At 31.7% G+C, this 19,569-nt stretch overlaps 1 protein-coding gene across 4 annotated transcripts in view; it reads left to right on the top strand.

Annotated features, from left to right (window-relative positions):
* Positions 1–19,569, top strand: part of LOC106459710 (nuclear transcription factor Y subunit beta-like) — a 47,632-nt gene that overhangs the window by 5,478 nt on the left and 22,585 nt on the right. For all 4 annotated transcript variants that reach the window (XM_022386469.1, XM_013919364.2, XM_013919372.2 and 1 more), the window contains exons 2-3: positions 3,996–4,095; positions 8,670–8,758. In XM_022386469.1, the coding sequence (XP_022242177.1) occupies positions 4,011–4,095; positions 8,670–8,758 (174 nt within the window). In that variant the 5' untranslated portion in view covers positions 3,996–4,010. The remainder of the gene's footprint in view (positions 1–3,995; positions 4,096–8,669; positions 8,759–19,569) is intronic.

Here is a 19,569-nt window from a genome sequence, read left to right as displayed (position 1 = left end):
TTAACATTTGCATACTAATTTAAAAGTTATAGCATGAAAACTATAACAAGCACAAAATGGTTACGAGCTCGGTCCTGGGGACCGAGCCTGTGCTGAAAGAGTTAAATAAATAAATAATTATTTAGTGTACTAGTGCTATGATTATAAAAGAAGAGTAGACTTAAATTTCATCAACAACCAACAGCAAAAAAATGAGGTCAAAGTTAAGAACTAGATCTCTTGTTTTTCATGTATATTCTTTATATATGCTTATAAAAGTAACTAAAATGTAAAAATTATAGATTTATTAGATTAGATTAGGTAATATAATGGAAAATAATAATAAAAATTCTTCACTAGCTGTTTGTGCATTACATCATTCAGTATGGTAACCTGTGCTTCATATGTCTAACTAATAATTCTCCCACATAAGTTTTAGATCACTCAGTGAGCTTCTTCATTGAGCAATAAAACAATAAAATTATGTATACACATATGTGGATTATTACAAACCTTAGGTTATTTAGGATAATTGACTGTAGTTTCCTGTTACAATGTGCAGTAATTTGAAAAGAAAAAAGTAATCTAGGTTTATTTCATACTCTTTTTATGGTGGTTAAAATGTCCATCATATTAACTGAGTATATATATAAAGTTAAAGTAGAGGAAAGAGACAAAATATAATGTTTATCTAAAAAGAAAACATTTGATATATGTTTAGGAGGTTTTAGAAGTTACACAAATGAAATTTGAAACTTTTCAGATGAAGACAAGTATTTTTATTCTTAACAGGAAAGCATTTTGCATTCAGAGCAATCATCACTCTGATTCCATATATTCATGGACAAATCTTTAGTAAAAGTACTTAATTAAAGAATCTGATTATTTTATGTACAAAAGACTTGTAATATTTACTGAAAGGTTGCAAAATTTCAGGAAGATATACAAAACATATTAAAAGTTATAGTATGGAAACTCTGATGGTTCCTTTATGGTTAGAAGGTCAATGAGAAAAAAACTTAAAGGAAGTTTCTGATAAGGTACTCTCCTTCCACTCACAAGATTAGCATTTCTCGTTTTGTGCTGCTGTCTGTGTGTTAACTTTTTTAGAAATGCATGCCACAAGCCTTCATCCTCCCTCTGTTTTGGAATTCCAACTTGCTTCTCAGACAAATCATCATGTGTCACCTCTCCACCAGTAGGAGAGTACTATTATCACTTGGCACATGTGATTCCCTCTACATGCCACTACCAAACTATCACTTCTCTATTGGCAGTTACAGAGTTCAGACGTTCTTTTTTACATTGTTCAGTTACCTTGGTTTATTTTTTTCATTTGTAATATTTTTCTTAACTTTATTTCCAACACTTCACAGTTGTGGAGTTAATATTTTAATAAAGCATTACTTACTCATCTTTCCCACTTATGAATTCCAAAGTTACAGTCACCACTTCAGGTACTTCATCAACATCTGATGCCGTATTTTCAGCCACTAGCATGAATGACCCGTCAAGAATATTCGTTCATTCACCAGGAGATTGAGTGGCATATGAGTCAACCTATCTTACCTACTTCTGCCCCACTTCCTCTTGAGCCTTTTGTGCCGGGCCATAGATGATTTTGATCGTTGGTTCCCCATCCAGAGTTTGCTGCGCCTTCTTGTGTACTACCTGATGATTTAGCACATCCCTTCTCAATCTTTTCAGACTTTATCTCTCAGGTGTGTGATGTTTTGTCTCCTGTTTCCTGTAAACCTAGACCATTTCAGCAGAAAACCTCCTCACAGTTCCTGTGAAGAGCCTCTGACAAAAGGTAAAGGGAAAAAAAGGTACCTTAACAGAGTTATGAGAGTGAGACAAGGCGAGAAAATTTGGCTTGTGTAAGTTGGACAGGGTAATCTGGGTTCACCCCCCAAACAGGTAGAACTGTTGGTCGAGAAAATGAAAGTCTGGCCAATGATAAGCAAGGCCCAACTGATCCGAAGTCCATGGGGGAGGAGGCATACTAATGCCCTCCCCCAGTTGAGAGGCAGGTCGGTCCATGTGAACCTTAATATCGGGGGGCAGGGGAAAATAGGATCAGGAAGTTTCATATAAGAGAGAATAGAATGAGAGCACCCAATCAGAGGGGTAAACTGCATTTGGGCATCGTACCATCCGGGAAATAGTTACTCCTCCAGAGGATCTTGTAACTCCCTCTACAACAATAAATAAACCACATTTTAATGCAAAATCCAAAGACAACAGACAAGCCAATGTAGAGATAAGGATGAAGAGGATAGTTTAGCAATGTGATCTTAAACAGAAATCAGAATCACTCAATCCCACAATGGAAATTGGGCAAGTGAGGATGTATCCCATGGTTATAGAGTGGATAGGGCACGAGGGACAATACTTGGTTAACAACTACATCCAAAACTTCACTCGCTGGGTACTGACATGCTCGCGAGGGTAGAATGAGGACCATACCATCTTCACCTCAAGTCCCAGAGTCAGGAGAGAACCTAACAATCGACTCCAGGAACTCACAGGGTAGACACAGGACAGAAGAGGAAACAGGCCATGTAGACCTTCTGCAACCCACAACACAGAAGATGAGTTGAGAGGGGAAGAAAGTCAACTCGAAACCTGTGTGAGGACATATGTGATTGTTTCACTCAATCTTCTAAACCTCACTCACTGGGTACCAACATCCACACGAGCGCCCCTCTCCCACGCGAATGTGCTCCCTTTAATGTTCTGCCATGTCTGGTCCTCCTAATCATATTGATGCTCGTGGCAAGATATCTGGCTCAGATGTGGTTCGGTACTACTCCTCAGATCATCTGATCTGTTCCTCTCATTTTGGAGCAGTCCTCTAGATGCTTCCTAGGGATATGCCTGGGCTTCCCTTGCACTGGTTCCTCTTCCATTTCAATGTGGGTTTCAAGCTAATCTTATGAGTGTAGAGAGAGAGTACCTTATCGGAAGTTATAATTTTCCTAAATTTTCCAGTACTTACGTCTTCTGCCAAACTTCGAAGTGATAGTTCGGTAGTGGTGTGTAGAGGGAGTCACATGTGTCACATGATAGTAGTGCTCTCCTATTGGTGGAGAGGTGATGCATGAAGATTTGCATGAGAGATGTATTGGAACTTTGGATTCCAACAGAGGGAGGATGAAGGCTTGTGGCATATGATTATGAAAAAGTTCACATATAGAGGGCAGCACAAAACAAGGAAAGCTAATGTTTTGAGAAGTGGGAAGTACCTATCGGAAATACATTTTCATTTAGGAAAATGATAACTTTTGATTTGATAACCATGTAAGGTAGACTTGGGATACAGTATTCTTTGATTTGTTATCACAGTTTAGGCACTTAACAATCAAGCTTCAATAATAACTCCACTGTTAAAGCTTGATAAATCTTTCACCTTATAGCAGCAACTGATGTTCATACAACTTATTGCCTTTATGTATGAACTCTTAGTGATTTTATATCTCTAACATCTAAATATCTACATTGCATAAATATGAAGTGAGAATTTGTCTGCTCAATAAATAAGGTTTTCTGATATTTTGGTTAATCATTGTAAAATGACCTGTTGTTTCAAATCACTAAAGTACTAATTAGAATAAAAAAATAAGCGTTTTAATTTTGTAGAAGGAATATTTTGACCACCACTACTTCAAACCTTTGTCTATTGTTGTCCATCTTTTAGTTTTGGTTTGTACATTTTCAATAATTTTTATGTGCATAGTTCCTCTGTAGAAATTGAACACTGACATAAAAGCCTTCATGTATGGTTGTTATTGTTGGCCTTTTATACAGTCATCTGGATAGTTAGCCATTATGATCAGTATGATAGATTTATAAAAATGATATTAACATGAAGGTGACAGAAAGTCATTGATCCATTAAAATCATCTCTTCAACCATGTAAAACAGTTAATCATAGCATGACAACAGAACATTATTTTAGTCTGTATTAAAATAGGATTCAAACAGATTTTTTACGATATCTTTATTTCTTATAGTTATAGCAGAAAAAAATGGAAGCTGCAGAAAATGGTGGTGCTGGGCTTGGTGATACATATTTGGTACAAGATGGGCCTTATATAGTCCACACAGATCATGGTAATGATGTTTATGTATTTACTCCATTTTTTATCACTTAATAATGCTTTTTGAATGATTTGTGAGAATCATATATAGACATATGTTCCTATATAACACACTAATTTAACTCTCTCGCTATGGGCTCGGTTTAATTGACCAATTTCGTAACCTCAAATTGACATTTATAGTTTTAATACTATAGCTTTTAATATGTTCTGTGTATATTCATGAAAATTAAAACTTTCACTAAGTGTTAAGAGTCTTTTGCAACAAAAACATCAGAATTTTTAATGTAGTATTTTCACTAAATATTTCTCCAGGAATATATGGAGTCAAAGTGTTGACTTCTCCGAGTGCAAGGTGATTTTCATGTTAAGATTAAAAATACTTTTCTTCATCTGAAAATTCTCAAGTTTCATTTGCATAATCTATAAAACCTTTTAAATGAATTTCTAATGTTTATTTTATTTTCAGTAAAACATTACATTTTATCTAGTCTAACTCTTTACATATTTGGTCAATTTGACTGACCTCGTAACCACCATAAAAAAAATACAAAATAAATCTAGATTGAAATTTTTTTTTCTAGAATGACTTCATCTTGTAACATGAAACCACATATATTTATAGCTTAAATATCATAACAGCATACATCTGTTTGTATTTAAATTTTATTGTTTTATTGCTCTTTGAACTATCTCTAACTAATAGTCCCACCACATAAGTTGTAAATCACATGGCAAACATCAAATTATGTTAGGCACATGAACAGACCTCTAATCCAACCTTATCTAACATAATAAACTAATAAATGTTTGATTTTAGTTACTTATATAATAATAAACAAAGTATACACATGAAAAACAAAAAATATAATACCTGGATCTTTTTTTTTTGCTGTCGACGCAACTTATCCATACTTTTTTTAAGCTAAATAGTTTTTTATTTAATTAAATAATGCACCCAACTACACAGAATAATAACATATAAAAAGCAGACAGTATCTGATAACTATCATAATTTTTCTGGCTTTCTAACTATGTGATAAGCACCACTGAAAATTCAGTTAAACTCTTCGATGTGTTTCCCTTGGGAATAAAGTTTGAACTGGAAGTGAAATAGACAGTTACCTGTACAGAAAACAATGTAATGAAATACATCATTTGGTAGGTTAAAACTTTGGCTTTCTATTGGTTATAAGTAATAATAGTATTAAACATCAAGGAGAACTATTGGCAATTTGTGAAAGAGAGGATGTGACGGGTGGGCATGGCAAGATTGAAGGCTATAAAACGTTTTCTTTGTTTAATTGATAACAATATTATAATGAGTATTTTACATTGCGTTCTGTACTTATTGGAGGAGTGGTAAATAAATTAGGGAAGAGGATGATACTTAGAGAGCAAATGTTACAATTCTCATATGAGGGTGAGATTGAGGATATTTCAAAATATTTCCTTATAAATTTAAGAATTCAAAACATATGGGACAATCATTCAGTATTTATTATGAAATCTAGAACTTTTCACAGCATTATATGTGTAGATGTAAAAAAAATTTACATTTTGATACTAGATTTTTCATTTTGTTAATACTAAAAATTTAAGTTTGGGTTGAAAAGATTAACAATTGTAATATCCTTTACTAGTTGAATTGATATAGCTGAATGCTACAGCTAACTAGTGCTGTGAGAGAACAAAGTCATAAGGTGATGCTGTTGATTAGACAAAGAAACCAAGTTTACCTGTTCAATTTGGATGCACCTTTTTGATTCAGATCTATTTAGTTCGGGCTTTCATTGTGTCTAGCTTGGCAGAAACTTATCTTGAGGAATGGAAAGTTTATGAATTATTGACTAATCCAGTAGAGGTGATCACACATTTGTATATGTTGGCATGCACACTTTTTGTGTGTGTGTGTCTAAATAAAGATTGTTTTCACTGTTTATCAAATCTGTCCAGTCTGTTTATTCCTCATGCAACCTAACATTCAGTCAAGTTATCAAACACAGATTACTGTTGTTATTTCATGATCAAATCTGCTGTTATTAGCAGGTCTAAGTATCTGATACTTGTAGGGAAATCAGTTCACTTGGAAATACCTTAACACTATATTGGTTGTCTCAACCCGAGAGCTGTTTAAGCTGAATAGATGGGGAATCAATCATTTGTGTACACACTTGATTTAAACAGTGTCACACATACAGCATATCAACCCAACAGGTAAATCAAGTGTGTACACAAATGATTGATTCCCCATCTATTCAGCTATAACAGCAACAGTGTCACACATACAGCATTTCAACCCAACAAGGCTGGTCTGAAGATGTATTGTTATGTGTTTGTGGCTTAAGGACACTGAGTTGTGTTGTATGTTGTGTCTTTGACTTAAGCTTTGTTGTCTGAAGGAGAGGTATTTTGTAATGACCAAGATAAGGGTTATCTACTTCAGATAACCTAGCAATTCCTTTGGTAGAACATTGGCTTCAAACAATAGTGAAATGAGGGCCTTAGCTTTAAGCCATTGTCAAGGAAGGTTTACTAATATCTTGATATGTAAAAGTTTGTTTCCTTATTATCAGAAAATTACCATACTAGACAAGTTTAGTATATTACCTGTTACATTAGCACATAATGCATTACCAGTTAAATGGGTACACTCTGCAAAACTTCCCACTTAACATTTTCTAATAAGAACAACCATGATAGCCAGTGCTGTATATGTTAGTACAAGTAATAGATATAGTGATAAACCTATGCTCTGACTTGTTCATTGATTTTAAAACAAGTGGAAGACATTGTCAACAATTCTCAGAGATTACATTTGTAAATAATTTATTGTAGAAGATGATGAATATTATTTATTGATTCATTTCATTTTTAGTTTTACTTTATTGTCTTATCAGTAAACATGGAGACTTAAATGGAATGATGCACTTGTGCACAGTTTTGGCTCCAAACAGGTATGGGGGGGACTATTATAAGAACTTGGTGATAGACAATAAGAGGAAATAAAGAAAGCAGTGCTTACATATGATATTAATAATAAACTTGTGAACTATATCCAGTGTGGTGTTTTCAGTATGTACTGATACAACAAAATACTTGAGACATGATTTTGTATGTGTATACATATAACAATATATTCAGGCAGTGTATATTACAGTAGTGTGTACAGTTTAAATACCGGAGAATTAGAAAATTTTTTATTTTTTAAGCTTCAATTCTACAAAATGTTTCAGTTAAACATGGTCATTTACAGATGTGCTAGGAATTTTTGCTTGTATCTAAAGGTTAATTAAGTTTTTTAAGAGTAGCCTTACAATTAGGTATTGTAATTTATGTTGCAAGTACGTGTCCATTTTTTCACAGGTCATTTAGATTATTGGTAATGTTATAGACTTTCATGCAGAATCATGTTTCAGTGGGTATTAAAGTTATAATGAGAGTTATAAAAATTGCTTGGTTTTATATATGCATGTAAATCTGTTTTTAGAATTCAATTTATTTGAAAATCCTACATATAGTAAACTAAGTGATTCCTTTTTCCAGTCAGGGTTTTCTCTATCTATTTAATGTGTTGTCATTTTTAAAGAAAAGGCATTTTTCCTTCTTGGAAATGTAGTGAATAATATGTAAAATAACACTGATCTTAAAGCAGTCTAACCTGTATAGTAAGAAATAATAGCTGAATAACAAGAAAATCAACAATGATACTTAGAAAATATTGTTAATATTACTTAGATATAAGAGCAATGTTGTGAAATAATTGCAAACTTTTTTTGTTCCATGTAAAAATTGGCAGTCAGTGTTACCCTCTAATACATTTTCTGTCAAACCTCATGTTAGAGTGGTTACTACATTTTAATTTCTAGTTTACTGGTTATTACTCTGATTTAATAGTATGTACTTAAATGTATTATTGGTGGTAAAATGCAGTGTTCAGTTATTTTCTATTTCCATTATAAACATTGATAGCACTTGAAAATACATTGGTTTGAGGCTAAGATTGTTTTTTATTTATTTGAATTAAATGCAAGCACATTTAATTTGAAACAGCTTATGACTGCCAGAACAAATGTAGGGAGGAGAAGCAGGTGCATGGATCCGTATATATATATGAGAGTACCACAAAGTAAATGCCTATGGTATATTATGTGAAAAATTATTGTTAGGATTGGTACAATATTGAAAATCTGAGAAAAATTATTTATGATAAAGTATTATGATAACTGACATTATTGTGATATTTGGAAATATAATGCTGTTTCAAAATTAATATGCTTGCATTGAATTCAAACAAAAACTGGATGTGATGATGATGTATTATATATTTTTACTAACAAGTTAAAAAACATTTACAAGACAATATGCATGGTATTCAGTTCAAAGAACATTACGAGTGTTGTGTATCTTTCATTTCTCAGTAAACTGAACTTGATGGGAATTTCCATATTTTTCTTGTCAGTGGTTCTGTTGATATTTAAATAATGATAATGAACCTTATTGTCAACAGAATGGGTAATGTGTATTAAGACTATTTTAATGTAAAAAGAAAATGAAACATTTACATATTTACAACAATCCATATAGGTACAGGTACTGATGGAGAAGATGGGCTTGGTATTGCAGATGTTGATCAGGGAGATAATGGAAAGGATAGTGAACCTTTGAGAGAACAGGCAAGTACTTCAGTTAGTATATCACATGTGTCTTCTTAAAACTGTAAGCTGGAAGGAACTCCAGAATCACCTAGTACTTAAATTATTGTATTTTGATACTTATACAGTCTGATCCTTTTATGTAGTTTTAACAAAATGTAGTATAATGTTGTGTATATATATATATATATATTCTTGGCTTATTTTGCATTGTAACTGAATTAATTGTGTTAGCTTCACTATTTTTGTAATTGCATAGGGGTGTGTGCAAGCTCTCATCAAAATGCTGTTAATGTTGTTTTTTCTAATAATTAATTTAGTGCATGACATGTTATTCTCGTTAACCAAAATGCACATCAATACCATTATTATCCTTTATATTATACATAAAAGGAAATATTTTACTGATTAGTTCTATATGTACTAGTAGTTTGTTACAAATTTTAAGTTTTGATGAATGAATACAACAAATGTTCTTGTTCATTGTTTGCTCTTAATCATGTATCTCTGATAAGGTGAAATCTATAAGATTAGGGAAGTATGTTTGTTACTAAGTGAATAACAGTATAGAAATTGTAATTTTATCCCACAAAATATGTTTGAAACAAACTTACCAGCTTGAAGTTTCGAGGTAATAAATATTAACTTGTAATCAAAGTAAGTAACTTATCTACATTGGATCATAACTAAAAATCTACTTAGTGATGAATATAGCTAATGTAATACACTGTTTTTGTATTCTTATTATAATATATTGTTTTATCATTTTGTGTACCCATACTATTAGCAATGTTTTCACCTTATAAGAATACATTATGTCCATAGTATTATTGTTCTTTTTTAAAGTGTATTGTCTGATTTTTGTATGTAAGTATGTCACATTAAGAGAACAGAACAGTGTTGTTAATAATCATTGATTAATGCTACATGCATTTTGGTTTTTTATTAATCCACTGTAATGTATCTTTAGTGCTTCATGCCAAAGAACACTAAGATTATCTAAATTTTAGAGTTAATGTTGTTAGTAGGTTTAATTTATATTTTTTGTTTATTCCAAAAAAAGAAAAAGTTATGTAAAAGTAAACTGACTCTTCTGACATGTATGTTTACAGACATTATTCTGGTTAAGATGTTGAACTGAGAATAGCATAGAAACAAATGTGTACTCCACCAGAAAATTAGGTGTAAATATTGTTTTTTTTATTTGGACATTTATGTTGAGAGAGAAGTTTATGGAGTGTTTCATTTTTTGAACTGTTACATGAAGAAATATGTATTATAAACAACCTACTGAAAGCATGCAGTGAGATTTATTAGTTGTACAAAAAAGGCACATTCGGAATTAACTTTATAAAAAGACAAAGTGTTAGCAATCTTTGTTTGAATTTTTGCAAACTCCCATAGAAGACATCTAGTCTAGCAGTATTTGAATTTTTTTAGTGAGTAGTATTAAGTTCTTGGGTCATCACATTCTGGGCCATTCATTGGTGAACTTCTTTTATTTGTACTGTTGTTAATGTGAAATGCCAAATAAACCAAGTAAAATTATTCGTGATACTTAGTGACAATGTCTTTGGAGTTAATGGCTAGCAGTTTTGAAAAGCTTGAATTTGGGATTCCAATTTCATAGTAGTGATAAAGTAAATGGGTTCTTCAAAGTACCACTGGTGTATTAATGAGACTTAGTTTCTAAATATATTTCAAATAACATTATAAATGTAATAGATTATGTTTTGTAATAAAAATAATTTTGACTCAGTTTTTAATGTTTATAATTTCAACAAGTAATTTGAAAAGAATATGATACACGTAGATAATGAGCATTTGATAATTACCAAAAGTACAATTACTGTATAGAATGTGCATTTTACCCTTAGTTTATTTCATATTTTAGAAACAAATTTATACACATTTATACTCAAGTTGAAGTTTCCAACAGCGGTAATTTTGGATTTCAGCATGCTACCAATACTTACAAATATGTTTGTAAGTATTCATAATTTTTTTTTAGAGGGTTTAAAATATTGAAACCAAATTTTATGTAGAAAACACTGGATTAAACAAGGCATTGTACATAGACTGAACGTATATCAGGTCTAGTCTTGTACTATTATCACTTTGGAGTGTGAAAATTGACCTCATCAAAGGTTTCCTGTTTGAATGCTTGAGTAATATATGACATAGTTATTTTGCCACAATAAACAATTAATTTGGATTTAAAAAAACAAAAGAAACTTTCCTTAAGAATTAGTTTGACATTAACCACATGACATTTTTACATCATGGAATTTTTTTCCTAATATATTTATTTAGCTTCTTGCAGTAATTGGTTTCAAGTCTTTTGTTTTAAAAGTTTTACACTTTTGGAATATATCAAATAATTAATTAAATTTGTCCTCAAAATCTAGTAGGGATATTGTTTGTGCAGTATATGAGAAAAAATATGCAAAAATACATTTATCCCAGTTTCAGTTCACAACTGGATGTGAAGTAAACTAAGCTCACAGACTAGAATATTTCCACATATGTGATCTTCTTATCAAAGTATTATATATTCATTATGTTAGTTGTACTAATGTAATTTCTCAAGTTAAATTATTAATTTTTATAAACATGAAATACTAGGTGATGCAAAAGTTATGCAACTCTATAAGCCCCACATTTACTGTGATTTCTCTAAATCTATGTTTATGTTCCACTAATTTTCTGTTCTTTTGTTATAATAATGTGTTATGAATCTTGTGAGGAAATGTGAAGGAATTAGAAAAAATACTGATAATTTGTGATTTTTTGCATCACCCTATATGTGATAAGGGGCAGTGTGGCACAGTGGCTTCATACTTTGGATTTGTATTTGGATGGTTGTGAGTTCAATGCTGGCTCACATCGTGCTGTTGTGTCCCCTAGTAAGACACTTTTTCCAATTGTTTTAATCTACTCACCTGTAGAGCTGGGCAATTTAATTGATTATCTATGAGAAGCAACTTCATTAATTATTGTCCCATAAACTAATCAGTTAATTGAAATCATGATTAATTGATTAATGTCCTGAAAAAAAATTAACTAATTAAAATTGGTGATTACTACCATTTTTGATTATTCCAGCAATCGATTAATCAAAGTGAAAATTCTGATTAAATTGATTGATATGAAAATAACAATTCCTAAACACACTTACTTCCACTCATACTTTAGCTTTATCCTGATGAAAGGTTCTCTTCTTTGCAGTGGTATAAATTCTACCTTGCTTACTCCAGTTTTTATATCCCACTGTATTCCTCCTTGTAATTTTAATCTTGTGACTCTCTCTACCAACGTCAGTATGTCCTCTTTACTCGATCCGTACATAAACTTCCAGTTATTCTTTTTTTATTTACTTTTTATCAATGGCAAAAATTATGAAGACAGGATTTTATCTTCAGCACTATTACAACATTTTCAATTTTTCTTTTGAATTATTTTAGATCTTTTTAGTGGGGCTTGAGCTTATTGTTTATTTTCTTGATTTTACAAGAAAACAACAAACAATTTTTGGAGATGTTTTTTTCAAATATGAATATTCACATTCACGTCTCAGATACAAAGTTACCTGACGTCCCTTCTCTACCATCTTATGATACTAATGTTACCCGGGCATTGGGAGGGGGGCCACCTTCTGCAGAGGACATACAGTTCCTTATACACTGAGAGGTAGAGTCTTATATGCAGTCTTATGTTTTTTCTCCTGTTGGCTCTGTTACTGAGTTTGTGGGAGATTGAGTGTGGACTAGTGAGAATTTGCTCAGACAACTACTCATGAACCTCTTATTTTGACTCCTCCAAATGTAGTTCTACATAACAGCATGGAGCTAATATAGGGGTTTGTAGTTTGAGTAAATAATGTCTACAGTATCTCCAGCCTTGTTTCCTTACTTTTTTATGATTCCTATTTCCAGGTTTTTAAATTCCTAATTTTTTATTTATATTGTTTAGTGTAATGCATGAAGAAAAAAGTTGATATTTTCACTTATGCAGAGCTGCAAGGAGTTTTGCCTGTAAACAAAACAACTTAATTGTTGATTTTTTTAGAATTTTCTTAGCCATTCCAAAGAATAAGTATATTTTTACTAAGAACTTATCACCCTGTGAGAATACATTATTCATTTCTTCATTTTCAAGTGTTTCTCTTAGTTTTGTACAGGCCTTAGTTGAAGTCTGATGTGCTATCACATCAACTGGTTTCATTATTTTATAAATAAAACAAATCTTTGAAAGCAGCTATAAAAAGTTTATGATTGTATAGAGCAAGGAATAGGCAATCACATATTAAAAGAGTAAATATGCAGGTTTAAGAGTTTTGTTTACAGCTTCTGTAAGCGTTTCTTTCCCTTTTGTTGTGAATTGTGAAACTATTTGTGTGTTCAATTATATCTGTTTCAAAGTTATAGAAGTTGTTTTCAATGAGAAGACATCATACACCTTGAGATAAAGTAGGTAAGCTTATAAAGTTTAGAGATGGGTTAAATGGGTAACAGTAAAAACTGTAACAAATGTACAATGTTTGGAGAAGCTTTTTACATTTTACATCCCATGGCTACATTATAAAAACAAAATGAAAAAAGCTTACTGTCCTTCTTTTGCCTCATTCAAATATGGTTAATTATGAGGCTACCTAAGCACACTGTTACTTTCTTTTTCCACTTGGACTTAATGTAACCTCTTCATGCTCTCATGCTCATTCAAGCTGTCTGACTCATGTAAAAGTATTTCCAACCATTTCGTGGCTGAAGTCCCCCTATTGACTTGTCCACCTTTATACTAATCACAAACTGCTTTTGTATAGAATAGAAAACAGCATTTAACAACTTTAAGCTAATTATCAACATTATTCTCTTTCTATGGCCAGTAGAAATTCTTCACTAAAATCAGAAAAAAATTTCTGCATAGCTTTAGAAAGACGAATTTTACATTAATTAAATTTTTTATTTAATTTTTTTTAAATTTGAGGAATCTCCATCCACACAACATATGTTCAAAAGTCATATGACTCCCATGGTGAGATAGCACATAGGATCTGGTCCTAACTCCAGCTTAATTGGCACAAGGAGATGGATGGGATGCCAGTCCATTGCAGGCAAACCTCCCCCCCCCTAACAAATGGTACCCATCATACAGGTGGGTAGAGCTAGGAGATTATGGTATTTGTTAACCAATATATATTCAACCAATCTGTACACTCCTTCAACCGGTACAATAAAAAAAAAAACTGGTACGTGCTACCATCTTAACCTTTTCAATCACTAAATTATAAGAACATTGTATTAATTTTCCTATTTTATTTTACATTGATTTCATATGATAAACCTCTTCCTAAGGTCAGCATTTGCACATTTACAAAAACATTTATTTTCCCATAAGTTTCATGGACATTTCCTAGTTGACAGATAAATAAATCATCAATGTCCAGTAAATACCGCCACAGGATTGCCATTGTTTGTTTTTCAAATATGCAGTAATCCCACACAGATCTTCTGTAAATCAAATAAACTGATGACTAAATAATGAAAACATGTTTTAACATCATAATAACGGTGAAATAATGTTTTTATTCAAAACATGTTATAATTACAATTACAAAAAATTAAGTAGTCAGTTAGATAATTTATTCATGTATGTCACTTGAATAGTATAAACACAAAAATGATATTTGATAAAGATTTGAGTCATCACAATATTTTGCAATTGATAACATACTTACTAAACAGAAAACTTATTTAATTTGAGGGCAATTTTATTTTATTTGCCATAATAAAAAAAAAAAACATGTTCACAAATATTGCAACACAGTAAAACCATAGTATATTTATTAAAAATAAAAACACCATATTTTAACACAGAACCTGAACCAAAAATCAATTAAGTACCTTTATTAAGCCTTAAGCAATCTCCAGTCATGTAATGTTTTTGTTTGGTACTGTATACGTGAACAACTTAAACCTGATGATGACGGAATACCAATGTACCATTTTCAATATGATACCTTACTTCTCTCACATAATAGCTTTTCCCAGTGATTACTGCCTTTTATATGTGCAAATTTTCACTCAGCACTAGTCCTATGCTCCAACCTACCTGCATGTGTTTGCACAACTGCATTATATCATGCAAGTTAGCACGCAACATCTCTCCACTAATAGGAGTGTGACACACCCTCTTAGCACAGCTGACTCCCTCTATACTGCAGAACCCAATCGTCACCTTGAGATTAGGCAAAAAGTAAGCACTGGAAGTGGAAAGGATGGGTGAGAAGTGTGAGCAGGGTAAATATCTATCGAAAATACATTTTCAGTGTGGGAAAATGTTAGCTTCTGATACGATACCTTACCTCCACTTGCATAATAGCTAGAATCACACATGGAGGGACCAGTACAAATTTACCTAGACTTGCACCCTTCAGAAAGTGTCCAAAATAAGCCCATGGAGTATGAAACTTCAGTGGATGGGATTAAGGTTTGTTAGGAATTTGGCACAAAGCTACATGAGGGCTATCTGTGCTAGCTGTCCTTAATTTATCAGTGAAAGACTAGAGGGAAGGCATCTGGTCATCACCATCGCTGCCAACTTTTGGGCTACTCTTTTACCAGGAATAGTGGGATTGACCGTCACATAATAATGCTCCCATGGCTGAAAGGGTGAGCATGTTTGGTGAGATGGGGATTTGAACCTGTGACCAGCAGATTGCGAGTCGAGCGCCCTAATCATGCCAGGCCGTGCACCCTTTTGGAGACCACACCACATCTGTACCAGGTATATTCTTCACCTGTATCTATCAGAAATACATTTTCCATGTTGGAAAATGTTAACTTTGTACAGAAGAAATAAGTAATGAAATAAATACTTGTTCCTAGTTGTTTCATAATCCTTGTTCAATAGTGACCCAATCATAGTCTACCAAGGGAAGGTTTGCTCATTTTAATTAATTTGTTTGTGTATATACATTTTAATTTTTTTCAGTGCAACAAAAGTACTTAACATCTGTATTTTTCATCTCACATCACAGCATTACTTGACATATCTAATTTTAAATTTATAATTTTAATTAAGATACAGAAAAAACTTGCAAAATTCTGTTTTCATTCCAAAGTGTGTGTGCACTGAATAAAACATCCAATCTTTCCATTCTGTTCAGTCTTTGTACTCTTTTTTTTTCTTCACGTGTATATATTTTGGCTTGGTAGAGACAAGCGAGAGATCTGGCTTATCTTGATCATGAAAAGTTCTGTCTCCCTACCTGTAATTAGCAGGTGCTGTGTTTTGAATGTAATGATAATTAATAATAGTTATAATATGAATGATTTTTAGCCTTAATTTCTTTAGTTACATCTTTTTTTTTCATAGTAGTGTAGGCACAGTGCATGAAATTTCTTTGAAACCAAAATGTGTTAAGGAACCTTACGTAGATTAATTGAATTATTTCTTCAGTAAATCTCTTGATAGTTGGTATTATTATATGTTGAATCTTGTTTCATATTATTTCACAGGTTTAGTAGTTTGGGTTATAAAAGTAAGACAAAAGAATATCAGACTGACTTGTATTGTACATTTAATGTATGAAATATATTAATTATCATTGTGTGCAAAGGAAGATCATACTAACAAAGACATTATTCTGTCTTTATAGCTGTTGATTAAATATATAGTTAATAGTTTAATAATACTTTATATAATTAGTTCTTGGTACATGTAGGGTTGTTACGTTTTGAGTGTGATTGGGTTTAACAGTTGTAGAAAGGAGAATTAATAATGCAGGCAAAGTACTTTAAGGACAGAAATGTTATCTTACTATTGCATATTATATTTTGATGCTGAAAAATCAGCCTGTAGAAAACATGGCAAATGATATGCAATATGTAAAGTGATAGCTTGCTGCAGAAAACATGTCAAATGATGTACAAAACATGGCAAATGATTGTTAGCTATCAAAGTCATGTCAACAATATATGAAACTTGCAAAGTGATAGTTAGCTATGGAAAAAGTGCTAAATGATATGGAAAACAATTAGCTATAGAAAGCACACCAAATTATATAGAAAACATGAAAATGATAGTTATGTATAGAAAATTTTCATGTTTTCTATGGGTAAGTATTATTTTCTACAGCTATCTATCATTTTGCATGTCTATAAGACACATAAAATGATAGCTATTGAAAACATGTTTGAAAGCTATAGGCTACATAACCAGGGGTAAAAAATGTTCATGTGTTCATCATTGTTCACAATCCATTGAGAATTGTTTTTTCAAATGGTTTAACAGGTTGTCTAAGATTTTTTTCATTATATATATATTTCAGTTTATTTAAACATTTTTCTTCATTCTGAATTGCATTTCTGCTGCATTGACAGTGCTTCCATTAACAAGCCAATATTGTCAACAAACCCAAGACTGTTTTAATAACAGCATATATTTTTGAGATCATTAAAATGAGTCTTTGTTAAATTATCCAAAAATAAACATCTAGCATTTTAAATTTGTTTTTAATCTAAAAGTGATGAATTACCTCTTGTGTGCAGTAATTTACTGTTTTTCAGCACAAAGTTACATTATGGACTATTTGCGTTTGGTTTAGTGCATAGAATCAAACCCTGGATTTTAGCATTGTAAGTCTGCAAATGTGCTGCTGATCCACCAAGAGACATGTTTAATGAAATATCAATGATTATGTGATGATGGTCAGTTAACACATGATTTGATATGGTACAGGTTACTGTTCTGTGGGAGAATGTATATTAACATTATATGACAAAGTTCATTATTCTACCCTTAGCACAAATTCTTTGCTGTGATTGGCTGATGTGTATCACATGATATAAAATCAGCAAGGTGTTTTTGACTGTTTAAGTTGTTTGTGCAGAAAAAAACTCATTATTCAACTCCATTCTTTATATATTTATAAGAAGTTAAATGTAATTTAATCAAATACCATTTAAAAATTCATATAACATATTTTATAACAGTTTAAAAAAGTCTCAGTTTTCTGAGTTATACAGCAATGTATCGCTGTATAAACAAACTTGTGATAGAACTACTATACACCTAGTGAGGCTTTATAATTTGTAGTTAGACTGCTTAATGAATGAGACCTGGTATGTATATATAATAAATAAAATTGGTTAAATATCCTTGATGTACCATCATGTTGATTACTCATTGATTACTAACATGTATATGTTATCTACATTGTACCCATAGTTTTTGTATTAAGTCCCATTATTTGCTAGTGTGAGTATATTTTAGTATAGTGCCTTATAATAATTAATTAAAAATTAATTTTTTTTTCACACACCACTAATTTATTGCTTAAAACAATCAAGAGAGGCATACCATGCACTTAAATCATGTGGGAATTGTGTTTGTTTGATACCTTGGTAAAAGGAGGTTTAAGCAATGCAAAATTAAATAATTAGAATGAAACAACATTATCAATATGTGTTTTCTTGTCAGCATTTCATTGAGATTCATATATGCTCATAAGGGCCAGGCTTTCTTAAGTGTCCATATTTCAACTGGAAAATGTTGAAACAAAAAATCTCCTATAAATATGATTTATACAGTTTTTGCAAATATAAATATTGAAGGACCTTGTGCCAAAAATTTAGCACTTGGGCTAAATTTTATCATATTTTTCCACCTTGACAAAGATGACTACTGTTTTTCAAATATACAAGATTATATTGTACCTAGAATAAAAAAACAAAAAGCAAACAAATTATAAGAAGTTTTCCCTTCTGCTGCCTTTTTTCTGTGATAATATTTCAGCTACTGACTTTGTTTACCATCCATTCAAAAAATACAAATATGAAACCCATCACCGAAATGCATACCACCTCTGTATATTACCAAAGACAGGTGTAGAAATTAATGTGATCTCCTGTACATTTCTACAGTAAATCTAGCTATAGTAGGCTAATGAGAATAGTTGTTTTGTATTAGACTACTTCCACATATCATAAACGTAAGCTTTTATTATAATGTCGCATTATACTAAGAAGTGCAAAGCATATACAAGGTGTTTAATTAAAATGGTGATCTCCTTTACCCATTCTGTGAACTATTTTACATGCATCTCACCATGTCCCCAATTATCTGTTTTTATAAATAGACCCATAATTATCACTCTCAGATTTAGCTTTATAATTTATCAATGACTTAAACCTAAAACTACCACCACTCACACCATTTGAATGTTAGTTGTACAGTTAAAGAGATACACAATTGTTATTCAATCCCACTTTCAAGGACTTTTCTTGAAAAGTTCTTGATTTGTGACTATTACATTTCAAATTCACCCTACCCAAATCATCTCCACATGGTGGAAATTAAATATGGCAGAAAAGCATTATGCACTATATATTCCCCTCTGAAGTAAAACTGAAGTAAAGGAGAACACGTAAAGGAGTTCACGCTATTTCCTGTTCAGTGATTTTTATTGAAGAATGCAATTTACTCTTACCCTTTCAGTTATTGATAACAACAAATATCTTGGCTGTTGTTTATAATGACATAATCTGAGTATCTACACTAGATATATGCGTAAAGGAGATCACGTGCTTAAAAAAAACTAATTTTATTACAAGCTCGAAATGGACATACCAAAATATCTGTTGATACCCTGTGTTTAGGGTATGATAAAATCAAATTATATATTTCCCGGATTGATTTTAGACTCTAATCTTTTTTATTACTTAAAAATTAGTAATTATTGCCTTGAAAATAGACAACCATAAAGGAGAACACATAATTAGGGCGACATGTTATTTTGGATATTTTTGTATGTGAAAAAGTAATGGGAC

The sequence above is a fragment of the Limulus polyphemus genome, unplaced genomic scaffold (assembly GCF_000517525.1).
Source record: "Limulus polyphemus unplaced genomic scaffold, Limulus_polyphemus-2.1.2 Scaffold29, whole genome shotgun sequence".
In the NCBI taxonomy this organism is placed as follows: domain Eukaryota; kingdom Metazoa; phylum Arthropoda; class Merostomata; order Xiphosura; family Limulidae; genus Limulus; species Limulus polyphemus.
The sequence above is the reverse complement of the archived record's forward strand: the minus strand, read 5'-3'. Positions and strand labels throughout refer to the sequence as shown.